The following is a 26,546-nucleotide window of genomic DNA, read 5'->3' as shown; positions in this document are numbered from 1 at the left end:
TACTAAATAAATGTAATATTAAACATGCATTAATCTCACATCAAATTTGGCAGCCATAAATGGAAGCATTTTGCTATATTTTAGGCTGTTCTGGATCATGTTTTGCTATTGCTATTGTTACGGAGTTTTAAAAAACGTTTTATAGCTCATGACATTTATGTGCAAAACAGTCTGTCCTGTTCAAGGTCTCAGCCCAGAATAACTAGTTATTCTTGAGCGGGAGTGAGAAATTGGATGGCGTCCTCTGCTTCTGTGTCTCGATGTCAAGCTGAGCGTCTCTCCACTATTGCACACTCACTCCGTCCCCATAGTGACCCCATGGAAACGCCACACCTCACGCTAACACATGCCTCGTCCTGCCGCATAAATGACACACTCATGACAAACACACACACATACCAATCACATATACAGAATAACAAAGCATTTGACTGAGAGAGAAAGCGAGAGATCGTCTGTCCAGCATAGTCCAGTCTCCCCGAACGCGCCGTTTGCTCTTTAAAACACTCCTCCCTTAAAATACAAAAACTATTTATTATTGTATTAACAATTACTATATTATTTCTCAGTGTTACACCATTAAAAAGTGCAGCTCACAATTCTCCAACTCTCTTCTGAGGAGGAAAGAGAAAAAGTGTCTCATAATAAGACGGAAGGAAGCCATGAGAAAATAGAGCAGCATATTCACACACTTTGATTATTTTTAACATCGATGAAGATACACATTAATGCTGTAATACACACATAGGTGAATCTCACCAAACCTGTCAGGAACATGACTGGGTCCTATTTCACCTCACAGTCAAAAGAAAGAAATTAGATATATATTTGCGTAAAGAAAATAAAGCCTGTCTTTTTCAGGCCAATTAACCTTTTTGGCAATTGTGATATTATTTTCTTGACAGTTAAGCACATTTTACTTCATTATCTCCATGTAAAAATTATGGATTATTTCAATAGTAAAATATTCATACATTGTGTGCAGTAATATTAGACATTGACATTTAGCTGACGCTTTTTATCCAAAGCTACTTACAATTGCTATATATATGTCAGAGGTCGCACGCCTCTGGAGCAACTAGGGGTTAAGTGTCTTGCTCAGGGACACATTGGTGTCTCACAGTGGATTCGAACCCGGGTCTCTCACACCAACGGCATGTGTCTTATCCACTGCGCCAACACCACCCACCACCCATATTAATTGTACAGCTTTAATGTACGCATTTTTTAGAAAGAAAAACATGTATTAACATAATTAGAATCAACACTTAGAATATCAAGAATTACTGAAGAAATTAAATTAAAATGAAAATATACTTAATACCCAATTTATATAAAATATATATATGTATATATATTATTATTATTATATTATTAGTTATTTATAGTATGAGCATTTGGAGGTAAATGTGTTGTTCATGAAAATAATATCACAATCAATTTTCTTTACATTTTTCAATAAATTTCTTTATTCAAAATAAAATTTGGTGTTTTTTTTCTGTTGACTTTTGGGATAAATCGTGACCAGGTCATGTTACCGTGAGTTTCATCCCCACTACGTCCTGAAACGGTCTCATACACACACATACACGGGTAAAGGCAGGTTTTTCCGTTAATTGGAGGGTTTCTGTAAAATATGAGCCCCTATCTGCGCGCACACACACACACACACACACACACATACACACACAAAGAAACACATCACTAGAGCAAAGTGTGGCGAGAACTATCCAGCGCACGTGGGCGCAAAATCAACTTTTTGCTTCTATATTTCACAGCAAATCTGGAAGAACAATTCTGATTGGTTTCTTCAAATGTCCTTTTGATGAAAAAAAAGATGACATCAAGATTTTTTTTGTATGCGTGTATTTTTTTTTCTTTTTCATCCGGATTCCATCCCAGAAGACCTGGAACGATCCTTCGAGAAAGTCGTTTTCTTTTTCCATCCTGGTGGTTAGTGTTTTTTATGATATTTCGGTTGGATATACGTCACGTCACTCACAGCACACAGACGACAAAGAATCCCGAGAAAAAGAGGGACTTCACTACTACTGTGCCAGCGATAAAGAGAAACCACAGAGAAAAAAAGCCAAACAGACTAGGATGGAGTTAATTTTGCTGTCTTTAAGTCTCCAGATGGCGTAAGGTTTCAATGTCTGCAGCTTTCAGCTGAACCAATCGGAGCTGTTTACTTAGAAGACAAAAGAGAGGATAGATAGAGAGAGAGAGAGAGAGAAGGAAGGAACAAAGATACGGAAAATCAGGTCAAGTGGGAAAGACACAGAAAAAGGCTTGGAGAGGTCAGGGATTGTGAGAAAAACAACTATAAATGGAGACTAAAACAACGGAGGGGCTGCTAATGGAAAGAGGGCGTCTCGTTTGCCCTCATGGCTTTAATTACTCGCACGGGACGTCTGAGACCTGGAAAAATACAACTCCCAGAGTTCCTGCGACTCGATCCGTTTCAGCAGTGGCCAATTTAAAGGCTGCCAAATGAGCTCCCATGAGCCTCCGGGTCTAGACGCGAGGTTTGATGAGACGAGGGACGGGGCCCAGCTGATGCATTCACACATCCTAAAGATGTCAGACCTCTCCAGCCTGAGGAACACAGGGGAACTGGGCTATAAAACCAAAACAAGAAGGAAACGTCATCCTGGTAACGTGTAGTTGCGGCGCAAACGCTCTCAGAGCATCTTTAAATGGCTTTGTTGGATTTAGCGACTATCCCAGAGTCCAGAACGGATGCTAATGCACAAAGGAACCGTTGGCGTAATTAACTAATAAGCAGGCATTTGGACTACAGGTTACCAGAGTAAATGAAGACCAAAGTGGAGAGAGAAGCTCATAGGTTAAAGGTTACAAGAGTGGATGGCTAATAGTACCCGTGTTGTGCCGTCTGGCAGCAAGTTAGTCTTGTGCATAAGGACGGGGTTTCGGGTCAAAGGGGGCTCGGAGGGAAGGGGTGGTCAATGGAGAGGGCGAATCAGGCTTTAAGGGTGTGCCACTGTGCCACGTTCGTGCGTGGCCGGCTCAACATATCCTTCCAGTGTTTGACCTCGGCAGGACCGCTCTTCCATGACAAGTAGATCTGAGAGAGAGAACGAAAGAGAAAGAGATGATGGTAAACAAGACTGAACGGCACAGCAGGGTTCCCGCTCTTTTCAAAACCAGGTGGGGAATCGTAAAGAATTTAACGACTCGTTTCCAATTCCACCAAATGATTCCGTTTCCTAAATGATTCCATTAATGATTCTTTTAGTAGTTTTGAAGAACCCCATTTTCTGTCGTCTTGCCTCTTTTGATTGAGTACGGCCGCTGAACCGTGATGCCAAAAACACGGTCAAAGGAATTTAACACAATGTTCTGCAACAGTGAATGAATTTAGATGTTCAACAATTGTTAACAAAAAAACAAACATCACGGAAATAATTTGTTTCTAGTATTTTGTTTTAAAAATAGGACCAATTTCCAACCCTTTTAAATTATCAATTAAAAAATGTGTTTAATGTATGATATTAGAATTTTTAATATATAATATTATATATGCAATTAGACTAAATATATCATATTTAATATAAAATCTTTAATATATAATTTCTTCCAAAAGGAACTGGGAGGATTGATTCATTTTAGTCAGTTAGTCAGTCATTTGGATGCTTTATTTTTAATTAAGCAATTTATAAAAAGATTAAGATCAAGCGATTAATTAAAAAGATACATTTGCTGCATGCATTTAATTCTTCTTTAGCAAAATATTTAGTTAAATGCTGCTGTTTTTTAATAAAGTACTACAAATTTGTGTTTTCTAATTTTATTAGATGTATTTACTGTAAATGTATCCGTTTAAATTACAGTAAATACTCTAACAGAGTATTTTTTGCTAAATAAATGCTGATGTGTTGGTAAAAGTAAATATCAATTTGCAAGTAATATTTTTTATTTTATTATTATGTTTTATAAAACATCTATTTTTATTTTAATATACAAGGGATGTAATGATATCAACATCTCAAGATACGATATCATCGCGATATGAAGTACACAATACAGTATATATTGTGATATTTAAAAAAATACAAATGAAGATTTTAGAAACAAATGAGAAGTAAAATAGTTCTAATTAAATCCACAAATTAACAATAAAAACAACAACAATTATATATATGAGACACTGAACAACAAAACCAGTGATAAGGGTCTTTCCACAGATGTATGGTTTATTAGGATCGAAAAATATTTGGCCGCTATACAACTATATTGAAAATCTGGAATCTGAGGGTGCAAAAAAAACGAGAAGTAAAATCATTATTAAAGCAAAAATCAGCACATTTTTATTTTGGTTTGCTGGCAAGTAAGTGAATGCGCTGTCAGTGAATAGAGCATCATAGTTTTACGTTTTGCTCTGAAACTCTTAGCAGATAGCCAAGATTTATGCTTTTAGCTCGAAGGGAAATCTTATACCGTATTACAGTTAGTCAATCTATAATGGTGATTAATTTCAACCATGTCGGTACGCAAATAAGCGGATCATAATATACAAAGGAAGCACCTTTCCAATGACATCATTGCGGCTCAGTCGATCCTTGTCCATGACGGTGATGATGATGGTGGTCTCTCGGAGAACATGTGCGGGCACGTCGAAAGGGAAGGACTCGTTAAAGACGGGGTTCAGGCAGCGTTTGATGGTGACTGTCTTCTTCTTCTCCACTCGCTTGTCTTTGTGCATCAGCCATACTTTCACATACGGGTCTGCAGCCAATCAGAGAAGCAGAGGTTATGCGAATGAGACATGCAGCTGACGTCTCAGCCCATGTTTATGTCTTTGGTGTTATACGTGTACCTGAGGCGCCCCCGATGTCCATGGCTTTGAGGTTGCGAGCTTTTATGATGTTAACAGTGATGGTGTTGGCAGTGGGGTTATAACACAGAGACAACAGCAGATCTCCACGACTTCCCTATAACACACACACACACACACACACACAAGCCTGAATGAGATTTGAGAGTGAAGTTTGTCAGGAAACAGTACCATCAGGGTCAGGTTTGAGAGATTTTTCACATCCGCTTTGATTGCATTGAAGGTGACTCACGCTGCCATCACTGCAGGGTTTGAGATCCTTCCAGAACGTCTTCAGCTGTCCCAGCTCCACTTTATTCAGAGGAATCGAGACCTCTCCGATCGGGTCGTTACGGCTGAACCGATCGTAATCCAGCACCTGGAGGTACAGCGTTCGCTCCCGCACCTTCTCATACGGGAACCCTGAGGAGATTGGATTCATCCGGAATGATGAAAGCAGGACATACTTCATCCCAAACGAAAATGTTTCACATAGTAAAACCAGAAATATTTTTGCATTGTGACTTTATTTTCCTGATAATTAGACTTATGTCTTCCTTAAATTCTCATTAGTGTCATGTTAAAAACAACAAATAAAGCCCCTCATTCTGGAAGTCTCAGTATTGTACTTCTACAGGCTTTTTTAAATATATTATGTCATACTGATTCTCATGACATTCTAATACAGTATTGTTTTCAGTATTACAGTGAATTATTGTTTACAATTTTATAAAAAAAATCATTTCAACCAACAGAAATGAAAGGCAGTATAACAAATACCACCATGATATATAAATACTTTATTTATATACTATTTATGTATATTAATGCAAATATTTGAAATAATAATAATAATAATTATTATTATTTATATGTATATATATATGTATATATATATATATATATATATATATATATATATGTATATATATATATATATATATATATATATATATATATATATATATGTATATATATATATATATATATATATATATATATATATATATATATATATATATATATATGTATATATATATATATATATATATATATATATATATATATATATATATATATAAGAAATAATGTATAATTTAAATTGTTTTAGCAATTTAAGTAATATATCAATAAAATATTAATTATAATTTATTTTAAATTAATAATAATAATAATAATAATAATAATAATGTTAATCCATTATATTAGAAATATATATGTATTATATGATTAAAAAAAATCATAAATGATGATGATGATGATTATTATTATTATTATTATAATATAATAAATATAATTAATTTTGTTTAGCAATTTAAGTAATATTAAGTAAATATTAATTATAATGTATTTTAAATTAATAATAATAATAATAATTATAATAATGTTAATTCATTATATTAATGATTAATTATTATATTAAAAAATTATTATAATTATTATATTAAAAAATATCCTTTAATTTGTTATAATAATGTAAGTAATATAGTAATATAATAATATTAGTAATAGTAATGTAAATAATCATTTATTTTATAATAATAATAATAATAATAATAACAATATTAACAATTATAATAATAATAATCATTATTATTATTATTATTATTATACATTTATTGCCTGGAAATCAAATCTATGACCTTAATTATTTTACCGTCTTTTAATATAATTTATTTTATAATTTATAATTAAATATTTTATTAATTTATCTAAAATCATTAACTGCAATAATAATAATAATAAATGTTTTTTAAGAAAAACATTTTCTTCCTTTGTAATTTGGGATAAATTATGAACAAAACATATTCTTTACAGGTTTTGTGAGATTGTTTTAAATATCTCAAATATACTATCATTTGTAATTTTATCAAGTGAGAGACTCTTATGAGAGAATAGATGAGAGAATTGTTTTAACTAGAAGCAGATCCACAACTGACCTTCAAACAGGAAGGTTTCGTTCCAGTGAGGGTTGAGGTTTTTCCTCTTGATTTTGGTCTCGAGTTTGTGCTTTCTGTCAGGCAGCAGGTAGATTTTGACGAAAGGGTCGGACGTCCCAGAGAAGTCTTTAGCGGGCAGGTCTTGACCTTTGAGTATCTTGACCGTCAGAGTCGTGTCCTGGAAGCTGTAGCCCAAGCTGAACTGAATCCTGCCCAGTTTCTCACTCACGGGGCCCTCGTGGTCGTCGTCTTCTGACCCCGGAGACAACTAAAGATAGCGTCACAGAGAAAGAGGAAAAAACGTGAAGAACACACACACACACACACACACACACACACACACTTTAGGTGTTTAGGGCAATACACTACAGGTGAATAACAGATATTTCTACACTTCCACAGTTGATTGATTAAACCGAGAATTGCACATATCTTTTGTAGTACAGTTTTAAATATGTAAATGAATGCATTATCTTATTAAATATGCACTAATTTGCATACATTTTCAGAACTGAAATCTGAACACTGGATAAAGCCAGATTCATTTTTTTGGTTTCATTTTGTTGATGTATTAGAGTTAGAGGTTTTTACAGAGGGGATTTGCATATCTATTTTTATCACTCCATCAATCAGAAAATACTGTCAACAGACAGAAAAGAAAAAATAGTTGAATGTTTTTAGGAATAAAATGTTGTTTTAATCAGGCAAATGATGTATGAACAGACCCCTCTGTAACAATCTTCAGGATATCCAAATAGATACAGCACAATACAATGCTTGAAAGTCAGTCATAAGGGTTTTTTTTTTTTTTTTAAGTGGAGATTTTGGCATCATTGGAAACTTTCCATTGATGTATGGTTTGTTATGATCGGACAATATTTGGCTGAGATAAAACTATTTAAAAATCTAAATATTGAGAAAATCGTCATTAAAGTAGTCCAAATGAAGTTCTTAGCAAAGCATATTACTAATCAAAAATTATGTTTTGATATATGTATGGTAGAAAATGTACAAAAATTCTTCATGGAACATGATCTTTACTTAATATCCTAATGGTTTTTGGAATTAAAGAATTGTTATTTTTATTTTGACCCTTACATATATTGTAGGCTATTGCTGCAAATAAACCCCAGTGATTAAAGACTGCTCCAGGGTTACATTATTATAATTTTTTTCACTAGTCTAAAACAAAACGAAATAACAAATAGCCCAATATCGGTTTCTACCGCAAAAAATTGCAAAAACAGAATTCAGACTTTTTTCTCAGAATTCTGTTTACATCGTGCATTTTTTTCCCCATAATGGAATGAAAAAAATTTAAAAGCGTTATTGCGACTTTTCAGCTCACAATTCTGACTTTATTTCTTGCAATTTCAATCGCAAGTTTATATCGGACTTCCTTTCGCAGAATTGCAAGTTTAGAAATGTCAGAATTGCAAGATCTAAACTCATAATTATGAGAAATAAATTTGCAATTCTAAGAAAAAAACAGAATTACGAGATATTGTTTTCTAACAATTTCAGACTTTGTTCCTCACAATTGAGAGTTTATATCACGCAATTCATCAGTCCCTCCAGAAAAACGCGATTATGTGATCGCGTGATTTAATGCATAATCAGCCAAGGACCGCATATTTATGCGGGGGTCGCATTTTTTCAAATACACCGCACTTTCGCCGCATAAATTGCCGATTTCAGGAAGCAAAATATGCGGAGGTAGCATGATTTCATAATAATAATAATTTTCGTTGCAAAAAAGTCACATATATCTTAGCAGAAAGTAGAAAAATGTTGCGTTTACTTCACACAAGTAAATCGACATTATTTCCCAATGAGAATTATGAAGTGACGTAATTGCGCGACGTGAACATCATCTGCGAACCCCGCGGTGAAACCAGGGTGAAGGACGCGAATCATTCTCATGTCAACAAAAATAAGCGCAAAAGACCGCGCAAAGCAGTTACCCGGTGTGTTACATGACAGTGGGGGCAAATTACTTTGAGAGAGGGATGAGGATGAGGATGGCGAATGATAGGCCAGTGTTAGAGGCTACGCAGTTAGCTTTCATTTTCACAGTTGACTGTTGTAGTTTCATTCAGAAGTTGATGCACCTCTACAGTTGTAAGATTGTAATTTTTTGTTACAGAATAGTACCAAAACCTTACAGTTGTAAGTATATTAGTAGTATGTAAAATAGTTTAGGTGTTGGGGGGGGGGGTCAGCTTTTTTTCTCTTTTTCATCAAACCACAGTTTTTGCAAGTTCCCGCAATTTCATCGCATAAGATTCCAAATGTATCCCGCATATTCCATCGCATTTTTTAAGAAAACCTGCCGCAAAATCAAGGATTTTTGCCCGCAACAATCACAAAAAAAATCATTTTTGTTTTTGTTTTCACCACAGAATAAAAAAAATAAAATTAACTGTGTGTGTGTGTGCATTTTTATCCTGTGGTGGAAACGGACTATTGCATTAAAAAATATGTTTCTCTGCAGTGTCTTGCCTTGAGAGTTCTGAAACACTCAGGTATTTAAATACCAAAAAAAGCAGCTATTTATCAATCTATGTCCTTCAGAAAATCAGTTTTTTGTCTAATTAATAATCCCCTGGCTACTTCTTCCTGTCTGAGAAGGCCGAATGAACCGCAGTGTGATTCAGACTTCATGGCGGCCGTAAGAGACTATTCGGGACCAGGAGCTTCATGCAAACACAGTGTCCTACCATCACCATGTCTCCAGTGAGCGAGTTGGCAAGGTCAGACACTGAGGAATGGCCGTCGGCGTCTGGCGGGTGACCCTTAGGACTGTTAACTGGCTTATTCCCCATATTCCTACTGCAGGGTGAGAGAGAGAGACAAACAGAGATCACTAAAAATACCAGTCACGTGTGACTTGCCCTTCGTTTCTTTCTCTTTGCCACAGAATCAAACCTTCAAACCCAGCCGACCTTTTGACCTCTGTGAGCGCCGACTTGTGGTATTCTGACTGGCTTCGTCACAAAGTTTAGAAACGAACAGGACAAATTAATAACAAGCATGAGAGTGCGTTTTCTTGAGCACAATAAAACAAAGCCACGACGGAGAACTAGAAAAGAAAAATCACATAGTTCAAACTTTTCTGGTCACAAAACATAAAAGCATTGTGGGACAAAATGTAACTTCAGTTAACACTATAGCACAGCCAAAAACAACAACAAAAAAAACATAAAAGACACCATACAATGGCAAATATCCAGGATTATTAACGTCTCAGTAAGCATCGAACGCTGTCAGTTCATCGTGTCATGGTGCGGTCCGTTGTGTTTTCCAAGGATTGGTGTCCGGAGTCGCATGGGGACGGATAGCCTGCAAATCTACTTAAAGGGATATTACGGGTTCAGCACAAGAGAAGATGATTGATAGCTATTTGTGATATTACCACGGAAAATTATTATCTCATTACTCGTGACTCCATTATAGATCAAGTTTATTGTTACATAAGGAATAAATACAATTAATGTGTTCTGCCACAGAAAGTAATTTTGATAAAAAAATAAGCTATTTAATGCTACAGAAAATAATTTTGACTCACTACTCCATTAAAATAATAAAATAAATAGAAATAAAATGCATATTGCCACAGTTATACATATAACTGATTTATCGCTCCTTTAAAGTTAAAAATAAAATAAAATAATAAAAATAAAGGTTTAAAGCCACAGAAAACATCTCTCCACTTAAAAAATGAATAAAACAAAACAAAATAAAAATGTGTATTACTAAAGGAAAAACATATAAAAATAAATAAAATAAAAGTCTATTGTCAAAGAAAAATATGTATATACTTTTTTCTTTTTGGCACGACGGTATGTTTAAAAATAATAAAATAAAATGTCTATTGCCACACAAAATATTTTTGGACTAAATAAATAAACTAAATGTGTATTGACTAAAAATATTCTGATTCGCATATTTTGGAAATAAATAAAACAAGATGAAATAAAATAAAATAAAAACAAAATGTTTAAAAGTAGAAAGCAAGCTCATGTTTTTATCAAAAACGTTTGTAGGCAGATAAAATTAAGTCAGTTTAAGTGATATCATTCCACAAATGCTGTCAATCAAGCATAATTTGTCCTGAACATCCCCTAAAACACCCCTTTAATGTTTGACTACACTACTAAACTAGTTGAGAGGACCAAACTAAACCAGAGCGAGGGACAAAAGCGCAGAGATTGACAGAGAAACTGAAGAGGACAAATGCTGACATCTGAATGAAACTGATCAGACACAAACAGAAAGACTGAGAGAGAGAGAGAGAGAGAGAGAGACAACAAAACAACTACAGGATGAACATAGAAAAGCCACGAAGACGGCACACGGATACAGACGAAACTGAGACACTGTAACAGCTGGAGGGAGAAAGAGAGACAAAAGACAGCGTAAGTGGAAGAGAGAGAGAGAGAGAGAGAGAGAGAGAGACGCCTTTTCTGTGATGGAAAGGCAGAAGATTATTCGCATGACTGGAGAGTCAAACAAAACCATGAGAGAGACGTCAACCAAACCAGCACAGCTGCAGGAGAGAGAGGGAGAGAGCGAGAGAGAGACACCTGGAGAGACAAGAAACCCAGCAGTCAGTCAGAAAGAGAGAAAGAAAGGAGAGTTAAACGAAAGCACGTACAGAGATTAGTTCTACAGGAAAAGAAAGACAAAGAGGCCAGGAAGGAAGCGTTTGGTTTCCAGAGAGGTGAAGCTTTGAGGACAAAGAGAGAAGATGAGCGCTGGAAAGACAAAAGAGAGAGAAGGAGTAAACAAATAGTGTAAAGGAACACAGCAAATGGCACACACAGTCGAACACAGAGAGCAGGAGGGAGAAGAGAGGCATTCGGGAGGAACGCACGGTCTTTAGACTGGCAGGGACAGCCAATGTGATGCTTTACTCTGGACTCCATGGGATAGTTCACTTAAAAACGGCAAACGGCCTGCCCTTGTTTCATTCCAAACCTGTAGGACGCAAAAGAAGATAGTTTGAAAAATGTTCCCTTTCCATAATGGTCTATACAATGAAAGTGGATGGGGACCACAGCTGTCAAGCTCCAAAAAGCACATAAAAGCACCAAAATGTAATCCATATGAACTATGCACTATGTTAAAAGCCTTCAGAAGTCAAACGTTAGCTTTATGAGAAAAAAGTCTGAAATCGAATTCACTGTCCTCTAAAACATTTTGCGAATAAAATAATAATAAAATTAAATTAAATAATGAAAATTAAAACACTTTTGACTAAGAATATTATGCTTAGATCCAGAAGGATAAAAAAAAAAAATTATTTATTTATATATTAAATATTATTTTATATTATTATATTATTAATATATATATATATATATATATATATATATATATATATATATATATATATATATATATATTAATAATATAATAATATAAAATAATATTTAATATATAAATAAATAATATTTTTTTTATAATATATAAATTATTATTATTATATTATTATAATTATATTATTATTCTCTCACAAAAACAGATGTGGAACACAAAAAAAAACAAAAAAAACAATGAAATTTAAAATCACTACATTTTACATATTGACAGGCATAAAAAAATTGCACTGAAATTTAAATGACTATTTCCTCAAATTTCACATACAGCAAAAAGTGCAAAATAAAATAAAATAAAAAGGTTCTTTTTGCATAAGCCAGAAGTGGACCACCAAAATAAAATACAACAATTTAAATTGATATTCATTGAAAATGATTTTGCTTTACAGCCAGATGGGCTTCATGAATAAAATAAAATGAAATAATGAAAATTTAATTATTTGCAATTCATTATCTGTTTGCATACGGCCAGACATGCACCTTAAAAAGTTAACAATGAAAAAGAAAACGATACAAAACACAAAAATTTAAATCACCATGAAAATAAATTTATTAATAATAATAAAAACAATGAAATACACTCTTCAAAAAAACTTTTTGCATTAAACCAGAAGTGGACAACAAATTAATAAATAAATTAGAATAATGACATTTAAATCAATTTTCACTGAAAGTAATTTTGAATACAGCCAGATAAGCACAATTTTATTCAATTAAATTGCATAACAAACACTTAACAGCTGTGTTCATTCAGATCACTTTAAAATGCTTGCTTTGTGTCCTTTTTGGAGCTTTTCGCTTCACAGAAGAAAAAACGCAGTTTGGACATTCTTCAAAATAACTCCGTGTCCAACAGAACAGAACAGGATGGTGAGTCGATGAGGACAGAAGTCTTATTTTTGAGTGAACTGTGCCTAAATAACTAAAAGATCATATTCCCAGCTGTATCCCCACCAGTTTAAAGAGAGCAGCTGAGGTCCGGGAGGACGGAGCGGGAGCTTTACGCACAAACCACGAAGCGTCTGTCTGTCAACACATCCGTTTCAGGAAAACATCCTTGGTTCTTGGTTAATTTCCTCTAAAGCCGGAAGCATTGTGGCCGTGTTGTTGAAGACACACAGACGTAGCCAGAGCAGAGACAAAAAACACTGAGCAGGCAGAGCACAAGAGACAGACAGACAGACAGACAGACAGACACGAGGTCAGCTTGGGAGGGGAGAGAGTCTTCAGAAACAGATCTGCATTAAATATTCATGACCGTGGTCAGTAATTGGTTAATTGTGAGCTGAATGCAGCACTGATTGGCTGAATCCGTTAATGAGTTAGTCCGATCTTATTAAACCCACACACATTCAGCTGCCATGAAGATGGTGTGAACGGTGAAGGATGGAGAACAGATGGAGAAAGCAGGAGTGAGGTTTAGCATCTGAAGCTCATTTAAGGTTTGAACCCTATTAAAGTTCATTAATTGTTTACCCAGAAATAAAAAAAAAATTGCTGAAAATTTTCTATACCCCATGTCATCCAAGATGTAGATGAGTTAGTTTCTCAATCAGATTTGGAGAAATGTAGTATTACATCACTTGCTCACTAATGGATGTGAATGGGTGCCGTCAGAATGAGAGTCCAAACAGCTGATAAAAACATCTCAATAATCCATCAGTCAATGTCTTGTGAAGTGAAAAGTTGTATGTTTGAGATAAACAAATCCATCACTGAGACGTCTTAACTTTAAACTGTAACTCCAAGCTAAAATATGAGTCCATAATCCATAATAAAGCTTCCTGTAGTGAAAAAGTCATCTAGTCTGAATCAGGAGCGAAATATGCACAAATCAAATACCAATTACAAGACAAAACAGTTCTAAACAAACATGTTTTGATGTGAGAGGACAACAGCGGATGGATTTTTTCAGGAGGTTTTTATGGATTATTGACTTGTATTTTGCCCAGAAATGACATTTAAAAAAAACTGATGGATTTGTTTATCACAAACACACAGTTTTTCACTTCACAAGACATTAACTGATGGACTGGATTGCTATGGATTACTAGTGGATTATTGTGAAGTTTTTATCAGCTGTTTGGACTCTCATCCTGACGGCACCCATTCACTTCCATTGGTGAGCAAGTAATGCAATGCTACATTTCTCCAAATCTGATGAAAAAACAAACTCATCAACACAATGGATGACACTTTTTCATTTTTTGGGTGAACTATTCCTCTGGAGACTCTTGAAAAGTAAATGCATAAATTCAGCATTTCTCAAAAGAAACATTTCAATCGCTGTTTCAAATGACGCTGTAGTAAAAGTTTGACTATAACAGCTTCTGGAGGTAAGCATAGCAACAGTTGTCTGCTAGAGCTTTCAGTTTGGGAAAAGTGTCACTAAAACATAGTACTATCTTTATTTATCGACATTAATATTTAAACATCATAAACATACAAATTACTATAAACGTTTGAATACAAAGCACCCAAGCTGATATTAAAAATAAATCGAATTTGCAAGTAACAAAGCAACAGATGAGTGTCAGAATCAGTATAGGACTAACATCCACAAAACATTAAAACTGTCATGATTTATCACTGTATTGTAGATTTTAACATGACAAGTGGCCTAAATGACTTCTGATTTAAAAAGTCTCGAACTTTTGATTACAGACAACTGGTCGAAAACAATAAACAAACTTCTTGAAGAAAAAAAGGTTTGGAGTCGGCAAAAATTAAGGTGTTTTTCTTCCTGCATGCAAATACTAATAAAGAAGGAGCAGAACTTGAGTGGGTGGTGCATGATGGGTGTTTTCAGCCTTTATAGACGCAGAAACAACTATGCATTCAATAACTAACATTGATGCATAATACAATGCAAATGATAACAAATCAGTAGTTAGAAAAGCTAAAAACGTCATGATAATTCCCTCCGCAGTGAGAACAGGTGAAATGAGGACAGAGAAAAGAGGAAGAACTCTCTCTTTCTGTATCTCTCCGTCTGTCTCTGTTTTCATGTCCTTGGCTATCGATGGAGGGCAGATAAAGGACATGTCGATGCTTCTCTGAGGCCTGAATTATTCATTCACTGTAGACGTGTGACTCGCTGCAGGTTCTTCTAAAGTTTGGCTCAGTAACCTGTTTAACTTTAGCTGTCATCCTCCATGCCACAATAAATATCATCTTCATAACTCTTTTAACAGTACAGGACTCAAATCTGTTTATTAAATGCATCAATCTGGCTCTCAGATCTGATCCACTTGTGAAGTAGATGTAAAACAGAAGAGCACATATGACATTAATATTAATGAGTCTATAATTGAATGATCTAATGGATAATATTAAAATAAGTCATTTAAAGGCACTGAACACTTTTGTCTTATATAATGTTGCCATTTTATAAAAGCAATGAGCCAATAAGTTAATTTTAGCTGCTAAAATAAAATCATACTTTATTTAAAATAATTAAATATAAATGAATTAATCAATTAATAAAACTTTATACAAATGAAACTGCTGCCATTTTATAAAAGCAATGAGCTAATAAGTTTAAGCTGGGAAAATCAAATAATATTTAATTTAAATATGCATTTTTATTTGTAATTTTATTTACAATATTTACATTTGTATTAAGTGATTAATTTATTGTAAATAAATTAAATAAAAATAACTGAATATTAGTATATTTATTTTAAAATAATGATTATATTTATAACATTTATTATAAAGAAATTAAATAGAAATGACTGAATACTAATGAATACTTAAATTTAATTAAATTATTTTATATACATTTAAATAAATGAACAATACATATAAAGTGTATTGATATTAAAAGAGTTAAAAATAATAATTTATATTTATAAAATACACATATTTGCTATTTGCTATTTTAAATAGTTTATTTTAGTTGCTAAAAGTATCCAATTAAAATAAAAAATACAATCAAGTAATGATTTAAATAATCAATTTTTATACAGTTTAACTAAGCTATTATCAAATACTTCTATATAATATTTTCTAAAATAATTAAATGACAAAAATTAAGAAACTATAGTTGTACAGCTTCTCTTACTGTTTTATTAATTTTAATTTTTTTTTATAAATATCCTATTCACTCAAAAATGCATCACTATACAGAAGTAAAACAGGTTGTGATGCATTTGCGCTGAGCTAACCGTTCACATCTGCGCACTTCAGTATGTTCAGTCCAAAACGTGACGAGACTGCGAGGAGAAACCAAACAGAGAGGAACAGAAGATTTCTCTGGTGCTGAGGCACACACATGGAGTAGATGTTATATATTCATGATGAATGCATATATGATTATTAATGCATGTATCGGCAGTCTGCAGGTGTGTGTATCGGCCAGTAGGGGGAGCACAGGGCCCAGATTCCCCCCCGACATCTGGAATATGCTTTTCCAAGCGCTCTCGCCTCAAAAGTGGGCTGTTGGCATAGCAACCGAGGGACGGTGAGAGTGTGAGAGTGTGTGTGTGAGGGATGGAGGGCAGCAAACAGGAGACCATAGTGCACAAACAGCAGACGAGGAGAAGGATATATGACAGGTACAGGTGAGCGCCTCGCTGACACACACACACACACACACACATTCAGAGGCGTGACCTGTTATACTATCCTGTGTTTACCTGCCCCGGGAAGCCACGCACACACCTCCAGGCGTCCAGGCTGGAGAGAGAGCTGCCTCCTCTCTATACAGATTCCCGTTAGAAACACACAATCACACCCATCACACAGCGTACTGGAGATGATTACATAACCAACCCACAATGCACAGCGGCATGAGAGCCACCACAATAACTCAATTACTTCACGCATGTGTGAGATGCAACGGGCCTTTCCAGACAAGAGTCAAAGCCTGTCCAGTACAACACACACACACACTGCTGTTCGCTCATTCACTTCATTCAAAGTGCGTTTTAATTTCTTGGACAGCAGCTCTTCACACACACACACACACACACACACACACACACACACTGATCTAATATGTGCTGGAGCACAGCAGAACAGCTCAATTAAAATCTGATGCTCCTGGGCAAGACACAGCAGGTTTGCCTTCAGAGTCCTGGAAGGAATCGTTCAGCAAACAATAAAATCATGTAGTTACAAAACCTTTCCATCTACTGTAGAAAACAAAAGCAGATGTTTAGCAGATTGTCCAAGCTGCTCTTTTTCCCCTTCAGTGTATTATTAATAATAATAATATTTTTTACACAATTCATTGCTTTCTGTACCTGCATAATAGTTTATTTTTTGTAAAGTTTTTTCTCTATTAAATGAGATATGTGTGTGTGTGTGTGTGTGTGTGTGTGTGTGTGTGTGTGTGTGTATGTGTATATATATATATATATATATATATATATATATATATATATATATAAATAAATCTAAACATTGCATACTAAATGGAATAATATTATACATAATAAAATTAATATATTATATAAAAAAAAAATAATTTTAAACAACAAAAATACTTTAAAATTAGAGACGTGGCAAACATATGGAAAAATTACGTATACATATAAACATATATATGCGTTTGTATGTATAACTGTTCATGTCTTTACTTTTGTTGTTTAAATATTTAGTATATTAAACAATATTAAATGATAATATCGTTAAATACAGTATTTTGTTCTATAATGTAATATTAAACCACTTTTTAAAAATAAAAATATTGAGCATTATTACCTTAATATTAAAGATGCATACATATACAAAAAAAATTATGAAACTGCTCATCTCATGCAAACCTATATATTGATTTGTGTTTTTAATATAGTTACCTACATAAAACAAATTGTAAGATTGTTAAACATGGTAATATGTATATTATAAGTATATTAAAACAATTTAAAATTTAACTACATTAAAACATAAATGTAAAAAAAAACTTCAAAATTAGAGATGCAATGCAAAAATTTAAAAAAATCTTACATTGCTAGTTTATTAGCTTGCTTTCATAGATATAATTATTATATCAAAAAATATAAAATTGTAATATTGTTAAATATAGTACTTATAAATTAATGTGATCCCTCTCTCTCTCTCTATAATATAAAAATATAATGTAATATTGTTTAATAAAGTAATTATCTTAAAACACAAGTGAATGAATAATGCAAATTAATATACACACTGCACAGATTCCAGCTCGAGTTAAAGAGACTAAAAAGAAATGAAGCACAATCTCAAAACATCTTCTCTGTGATCCACTGATAGTTATGCATCACTAATATTACTCATCGAGGGTTAGCGATGTGAACAAACCCATAACAGCACGTATTAAACTTCAGCACGTTACACTTTGTGCTCCAGGCGTGACTGATAAAATCCCTCTGAATGAGGGACGCAAGGCACATCTAAAGACATGGACCACTCTAGAAGCCCCTCACAACACATTAACATTAACAAACAGTGAGAAGTCACCAGGGGAACTCTCCCATCCAGAGACGTGTGAAGTCAGTCTGTTAAATCCTGCAGATTGTTCTGTTCCCTTCACTTCAGCCACTCGTTCACCTGCTTTTAAACACACACTACACCCTCTCTCATTATCTACAGCTAATTACAGAAGATGATCTACTCGAGTGGAGCGCTGGGAGCTCCGCACACACACACACACACACACACACACACACGCTCGGACAGCTCCATTATTCTGCAGGAGTTTGTCCGGGGCGCGGGGGCTCGTCTCGACAGCTGTTTGTCACTAGTAGCGGTTTCTGCTCGAGTCCCACTGCTAGTTCATCACGCTGATGCTCCAGACGGCTTCTGGAGGTAAACTTGCGCAAAACACACAGGAAATATAATAAAATAAAATACAATAAAATAAAATTTCCCGGAGAAAATGCTGAATTATCTATTTTTTTTATTAATTTATTAATTTCATAGTTTTTAATCTCATTACTTTTATTCATTTATTATTTAAATGAATATATTTTAATATATTGTATTATTCTGTATACATTGCATATCAATAAAAAAAGATTTACATATTATTTACATGAATCTTTTATTATAACAAATAAAATTATGTAAATGCGTATATATATATATATATATATATATATATATATATATATATATATATATATATATATATATATATATATATATGCATTTACATAATATTATTTGTTATGTAATAAACAATTTGTTACATTATTTGTTATATAATACATAACAAATAATATTATTTGTTATGTATTATATATATGAAGTATAATATGTAAAACAACATAAAACAAAAATATAATATAGAAATTATATATATAATTTTTTATATAGTTCTTTTATTATATATTGGAAAAAATGATGTTTGTCAATCATTAACACACACACACACACACAGAATATATTTATTTTATTAATATATTTGATATATATTATTTTATAGATGATAGATTTTACTTAGAAAATATTATTGATATTCATATTTTATTATATACATTACAACAAAGCCTAATGTTGTGTGTCTGTATGTCACAGTTCTGTTGGATTGGCGTCGCGTCATCATAGTTACTGATTTGATTTCATCATTAGGTTCAGCTGTGTCTTATTAATTATCCTTGTGTGGCCCGTCTTTCTAAATGAGTCTCTGTGCAGTTTGAGTTGTGTCTAACGTCAAGGGACAGAGAGTCTTGAAAAGCTTTGACTTTATAAGCAGCTCCGGGGGAAAAACCTTTGTACAAATCGACTATATGCTGCAGTAGAAGTCTAAGCCTGTGAATCACATTCAGACTCAGGATTGTTGTGTGTGGGTTTCCACAGAGTTGCATAAATAACCTCATTATATAATCATTCAAATGATATGCATTTTTATGCAAATGCATGGCCGCAACAATATTTGTATTCACATAAACAAACCACAGCGTCCCGTTATCTGCTCAACACTAGACGTGTCTAACACAAGCTGCCCACACGCTGAGTGTGTGTGTGTGTGTGTGTGTGTGTGTAAGTCTGAACACAGTCAATAAAGAAACAAGCTTTTGTCACTGGGGTTTTAATTCCTGCTGATACTATAATCCAGATCACACCCACAGAGAACATGAACAACACGCAGCACAGCCGTGTGTGTGTGTGTGTGTGCGGACATTGCAGTATGCAACATACATACATAATATAGAAGTGATGGAGCGATCATATAGTTTGGATCAGCTGTATTCAGACTAGGTCGACTGATTATTTGTCATGCGTCTCACTCATCCAGTAAACACAAAGAGCTTTGTCACTTCTGATAAGCTTTCAAATCCTGCACATTTTCCCACAAAATGTGATCAATAAATGCTGTTTAATGTGCTTCAGCTCAAAGGGCAGTGTGAAGTCTCTTCTACTTTAGTTCTAGAGTGAAATAAACATGGATGAGCATCAGCGGGTGTTGAAAGATACAGTACAGCTTTGTATACTGTGTATATTATGTATATATAAATACACACACATTATACAGTATATACAGTATTTAGAAAATATGTCCATGTATGTCGATGGTTGGTTTTATATATAAGTATATAAAATGTATAAACTTAACATATTTTTCTTAAATAAACACATGCATGTGTGTGTGTGTGTATTTATATATATATACATTATAAATACAGACAGCACACACACATATATTATGTAACCTAAACTTTTATTTTGGATGTGGTTAATTGCGATTGATTATTTGACAGCACATATACATATATATATATATATACATATATATATATATATATATATATATATATATATATATATATATATACACATATATATATATATATATATATATATTTACATTTACATTTTATATATATATACTTAAAATATATACTATGATTCATATAAAATATGATTCACATATATATTAGTTTCACTGAAGCACAATTACAGTTTTATTAATATTAAATTTTTTTGCATTTTGTATTAATTTTGCTGTTTTTTTCTTAGATTTTAAAATGTCTAAAAAAAATTTAAATTAATTTTTGTTTAAGTTTTCAACAAAATAAAACTGAACATTCTTTCCTTATTAACTTGTTGGAATAAAGAGTAACTTTATTTTGTTTCACTTAATGCTTATTTTATTTTAACACATTTTAGTTAACTACGGTTTCACTAAGATCTTTTTTTTTAAAAGCAATTGATATTTTTATTCATCAAGGATTCAATGATTTAATGAAATTGATCAAAAGTGACAGTTAAGACAATTTTACAAAATATTTATATAAAAAAATTTCTTTACTGAACTTTCTATAAATCAAAGAAAGGTTTCACGGATTCCTCAGAAATATGAAGCATCACTCCTGTTTTCAACATCGATTAATCATAAATGTTTCTTGAACTAAATCAGCATGATTTCAATAGAAGCATGTGACAAGACTGAAGTAATGATGCTGGAATTCATCTCTGAATCACAGGAATTAATTACATTTTAAAATATACTCACATAGAACATAGTTGTGTCAAACCTTTATAATATTTCACAATTAAATGCAGCATTGGTTAGCAGAAGAGACTTCTTTTTTTTTTTTTTAACATAAGAAACAAAATCTTAATGATCCCAATCTTTTGAATGGTATGTACAGTACAGACTAGGATGTGCAAACTTCATCCGCAGGCAGCACACAGTGCAGTATATAGCGCACACAGTACTGTATGTACAGTAGAACAACACACAATGTGAACGGAGTATAAAGAGTCTGAGAGCCTCGGGCTGGGTTTACAACAGACACGACACAGTCCAGAGTCTCACAGCATTTATACTCCGTGTGTGTGTGTGTGTGTGCTTTTAAATCCATTCAATCTAAATGCCATGATCGCAGTGGGAGCTTCAGCCCTGATCCACAGCAAAGCCTCGCTAGAAAGGTGCCACACGCGTGAATCAACAGCGAGACGGCAGAGAAAAGCTGTGTGACGTGATATGAGCGAATGACACGAAACCTGTCAGGAACACATCTGGGTCACACTTCAGCCCACCATCAACTCAACAAGAAATCATATTGTGCTTTAGGAAAATAAGACCATTATTTATTTATTTGTTAAGATAATAAGGCATGTTTCTTAATAGCATATTGTAATATAAAAAAAATAATCACTGCTATATTAACTAAAATTATTTATTTATTGCTATTTGCAAATCTAATTTATTAAAGGAGTATTTGTTGTACTGAATTTAATTTCAGTTCATTTAAATGAGTAAGTAAAGATAACATGTTGAATACATAATGAATCTGTACATAAGTATAATTATAGATTCATAAAATCATTTAAACAAACAAATAAAGGAACCCTATTATTAGTTTTCACTTCACCTTTAACTGTCATAATACATAAATAAATAAATGTTTTATATATATATATATATATATATATATATATATATATATATATATATATATATATATATAAAGAATGTTGTACATTTATTTATTTATTACATTAACATTTATTTATTTATTTTAATTAATAATTTTAAACTTTAAAATATGATTAATTTTTTTATGTAAAAAAAAGTATATTTTATATATATATATATATAAAGAATGTTGTAATTAGGGTCATTTAAAAAAGTAAAAAAAAAATACAATATTTAATTTTACTTCACCTTTAATTTGTCATGAAAATAAAGTCTTAAAAATATGCTTCATTCTCTGCAAAAAACAAATTTCATAGATGGATAAAAAAAAATATATATATATATATTTAGAAAAATATATTATATTTTATGTTCAGGAAACCAGCCATTAGTTTTTGTTTCACCTATAACTTCCATGAAAATAATGTAAGCAATTAACAGTTTTTACAATTTTTAATAAACAGCATTTATTCCCTTTGAAAGCCACCAAAATATATAATTTGTAGCAAATAAATAAACTTTTAATAGATACTCTTCCAAGTAAGAAATTAAAAACATATTTCTTATAATTATTTGATTTTTAAATAATATATTTAAATATTTTTTTCAATTAATTTAGTAAATAATACACTCAGTTTACAGCCCTATTAATATTTGACTTGTGTTGTTTTGATGCTGGAGTAAGTGATGACCCGTGCATCAGATCCAGCTGCTGTGATCTGGCTCACGCTGATTCAAGCACTTCATACAGATACAAGCATCAGATCACACTTCAAAGCCTGCGTGTGTGTGTGTGTGTGTGAATACATTATCTCTGTCTCCAAGATCATTTGCTTTCCACATTATATCTGCCGCTGCTTTAATATTTGAGCGCAGCTATGTTGCTACTCCAGTGCCGAGAGCTTCCTGTTTGATTCTCATTCACTGGGCATTCTGGGTAATCACAAGCCTCCAGAGCAGCCGCAAATGGGCCAGAAGAACGTGCCAACAGCTTGAAGGCTTGGCCATTCAGACACACTCTCTCTCTCTCTCTCGTTCACTCTGTGTCTTCTCCTTATTAGTCTGCTAGCTCTTCCTGGCTGAGTTAATTGCATGTGTGTGTGTGTGAGTGTGTGTGTGTTTGGCGAGTGCTGATTTTTACTCCAGCCCTAATTAACCAGGGAACGAGAGAAAAAACGTGTTTGAGTCGAAGCCACCCAGAACGCCTGAGAAATACTGAAGGAGTCAAGAGAAAGTTCACCAAATGTATTGAAGTGTACAGCGGTGCTGGAAGCAGCTTTATACGAACCACTGGTTACGCTGCCGTTAAAGCTACTCTTACTGTAGCTACACTACGAGAAATCATCAAAACACAGCTGCTGCGGTGAACATTATAAAGTAAAGTATTATTCGTCAAGCACATAAACAATGATTACATCATTAAGGGTATGAGCATTAACCTTAAATTTACTAAACAATAAATATAACTAACTAACACAACAAATACTAAATAAAAACATCTTAATTTACATACATGAATGAAAACAGAAATGCATTTATTAAATATTAACTTGTAAGTATTTTGTGTGTATTTAAAGAATATTCCATTGTGATACACACACACACACACACACACATACATACATGTGTGCATTTACTGTATATATAAGCTGAAATTTACAAACAATAATTTTTAGATATAATATGATACAATGTATTAAGGTGCATGTCAAAAAATATCAAGTTATATATTAACATATATAATTAATTTAATAATTAACAATAAATAAAACTTATATGATTAATCATTCTTAATAATAGCATGAATTAAAATAATTAATATTTTAAATATATATATACAAATATGTGTTTTATTGTAATATTTCAATATAGTATTATAAATGTTAATATATATTGAAATACATATTTAAAATATAAATATTTAATATACATATTTAATATATATATATATATATATATATATATATATATATATATACACACACACACACACACACACACACATACATAAATATATATTAAACTATTTAAATAACTGATAATACATATATTTTATTTAACAAACACACACACACAAACATTTATGTGTGTATACTGTGTATATTTATTATGTATATATAAGTACACACACATTATACAGTATATAGAGTATTTTGAAAATATTTCCATGTATTTCTATGTATATATTTATATCCCTATAATTGGTTTTATTAATAAATATTTTTAAATGTATAACCTTTACATATTTTCTTAAATATGCACGTGTGTGTATTTATATAGACATAATAAATGTAAACAGTACACACACATATATTATGTAAACAAAAACTTTTATTTTGACTGCGATTATTCGCGACTGATCATTTTAAAGCACTAATATATATATATATATATATATATATATATATATATATATATATATATATATATATATATATATATATATATATATATACACACACACACACACACACACACACGTAGATATCCGCAGTACTCAGTACTATGTATTGTATTTTAAGTTGAGAGCAGCAATACTTGGCTTCACCAGAGGAGGCGCTAGCAGCAGAGGAACTACAGGTGTTTCCATCATAATGAAGTCCTGCATCAGTCTGTATAATATTAATGGTGATCAGGGCAACCACTAATGTTTTTCTTGCCATTTAAAGAGGCATCCGAGTGTGTGTCAGCACCGATCTCAGGAGACTTACGCCACTTCAGTCAGAGGCCTGTAAATTAGCCTCGACTGCGGCGTTAGTTCCTTCCACTCACTGGCACGCCACCAGACACACTAAATCACACCGATAATGCCATACAGAGAGAGACACTCACAACTGCTTTCTCTAATTTAGCTGCAATCACTTGTCGGCCCTCTAAATGATCAAAAACTAATTCAGCCTGTGACTCACTGCCATTATCCAGCGCAAAAACACTGTACGATGATCGCTGGTTAGCCAGAGAGGGGTTCCCTGGAGAGGTGTGTGGTGTGTGTTATCTGGAGAGCAATGCTTTTTAATAAATGAATGTTTACGTAAGTGACAGGCATGAATCGAAATAATATAAAACCCTTGCAGAGCAATTCACCAAATGTGCACACACACACGAAAACAAACTGGTTCATACTGGTCATGTTCAAACTACAATGCACTATTTCTAATACACTAAAAATACCATGAAACTATTTCTGTTGCAATGAAATATGCAAACTGAGATATGATGATCATTTTCTGAATGCATACCCATTTTTCTCTTAAGAAGTGCAGGAGAAAATTTGAAGTATAATATATCCCACAATGCATTGTGCTTAATCATTCATTCACAGAGAAAAGATTCAGAAGCCACATCAACCCTTTTTTAAATCCGTTTTAAAAAACTACATTGAATTAAAAATGTATCTGATTTTAAAAATAACAATTTAGATGTATATTTTTATACAGAATTACATACTTATTTTTTTAATTATTAATAAAATATAAAAAAATAATACATAGTTTTTTATTCAATTTATTTTTTAATCAAACTTTGTCCAAAAACAAAACTTTAGCTTTACATTTTTAAATTCTGTTAAATAAAAAACTAGAGAATCAAAAGTTGCTTAAAAATTCCTTAAATTGACAAATTTGAGCTTAATTTTAATCATAATTTGGGACAAAATTTTGAAATTGTTACTGAATATTCATATTGAATGATCCAGTTTCATAGCTCAATAGCCTTATTTTAATATATTTTGTAATATTTTGTTTTATTTAAATTATATGTAATTTATGTTTTAAAATTTTCTAAAACATTTATAATATATAGAAATAAAGATACAATACATATTTAATATATAACATATTAATTATAATAATTATAGTATATAGAAATAAAGATTATATATAACGAAAATGAAATATTTACATACATATATTTAAACATACTCATACTATATTAAATGCACTTGTGTTTAATGTTAATATATTTAATGTTTGTTAATTTCTATTTCTATTTTTTAAATACAATATTATATATATATATATATATATATATATATA

General features: G+C 32.4%; 1 protein-coding gene across 4 annotated transcripts in view; it reads right to left on the bottom strand.

Moving 5' to 3' along the window:
* Positions 1-1,928: 1,928 nt before the first annotated feature.
* The window catches only part of LOC113080944 (synaptotagmin-7-like), a 49,163-nt gene continuing 24,545 nt past the window's right edge, over positions 1,929-26,546 (bottom strand). For all 4 annotated transcript variants that reach the window (XM_026253002.1, XM_026253003.1, XM_026253001.1 and 1 more), the window contains 6 exons: positions 9,498-9,609; positions 6,778-7,045; positions 5,091-5,260; positions 4,841-4,955; positions 4,550-4,749; positions 1,929-3,088 (listed from right to left, as the gene is read on the bottom strand). In XM_026253002.1, the coding sequence (XP_026108787.1) occupies positions 2,984-3,088; positions 4,550-4,749; positions 4,841-4,955; positions 5,091-5,260; positions 6,778-7,045; positions 9,498-9,609 (970 nt within the window). In that variant the 3' untranslated portion in view covers positions 1,929-2,983. The remainder of the gene's footprint in view (positions 3,089-4,549; positions 4,750-4,840; positions 4,956-5,090; positions 5,261-6,777; positions 7,046-9,497; positions 9,610-26,546) is intronic.

This window comes from Carassius auratus, unplaced genomic scaffold (genome assembly GCF_003368295.1).
Source record: "Carassius auratus strain Wakin unplaced genomic scaffold, ASM336829v1 scaf_tig00032597, whole genome shotgun sequence".
NCBI classification, from domain to species: domain Eukaryota; kingdom Metazoa; phylum Chordata; class Actinopteri; order Cypriniformes; family Cyprinidae; genus Carassius; species Carassius auratus.
Note: the sequence above shows the minus strand (reverse complement) of the source record. Positions and strands in the feature narration are given on the sequence as shown.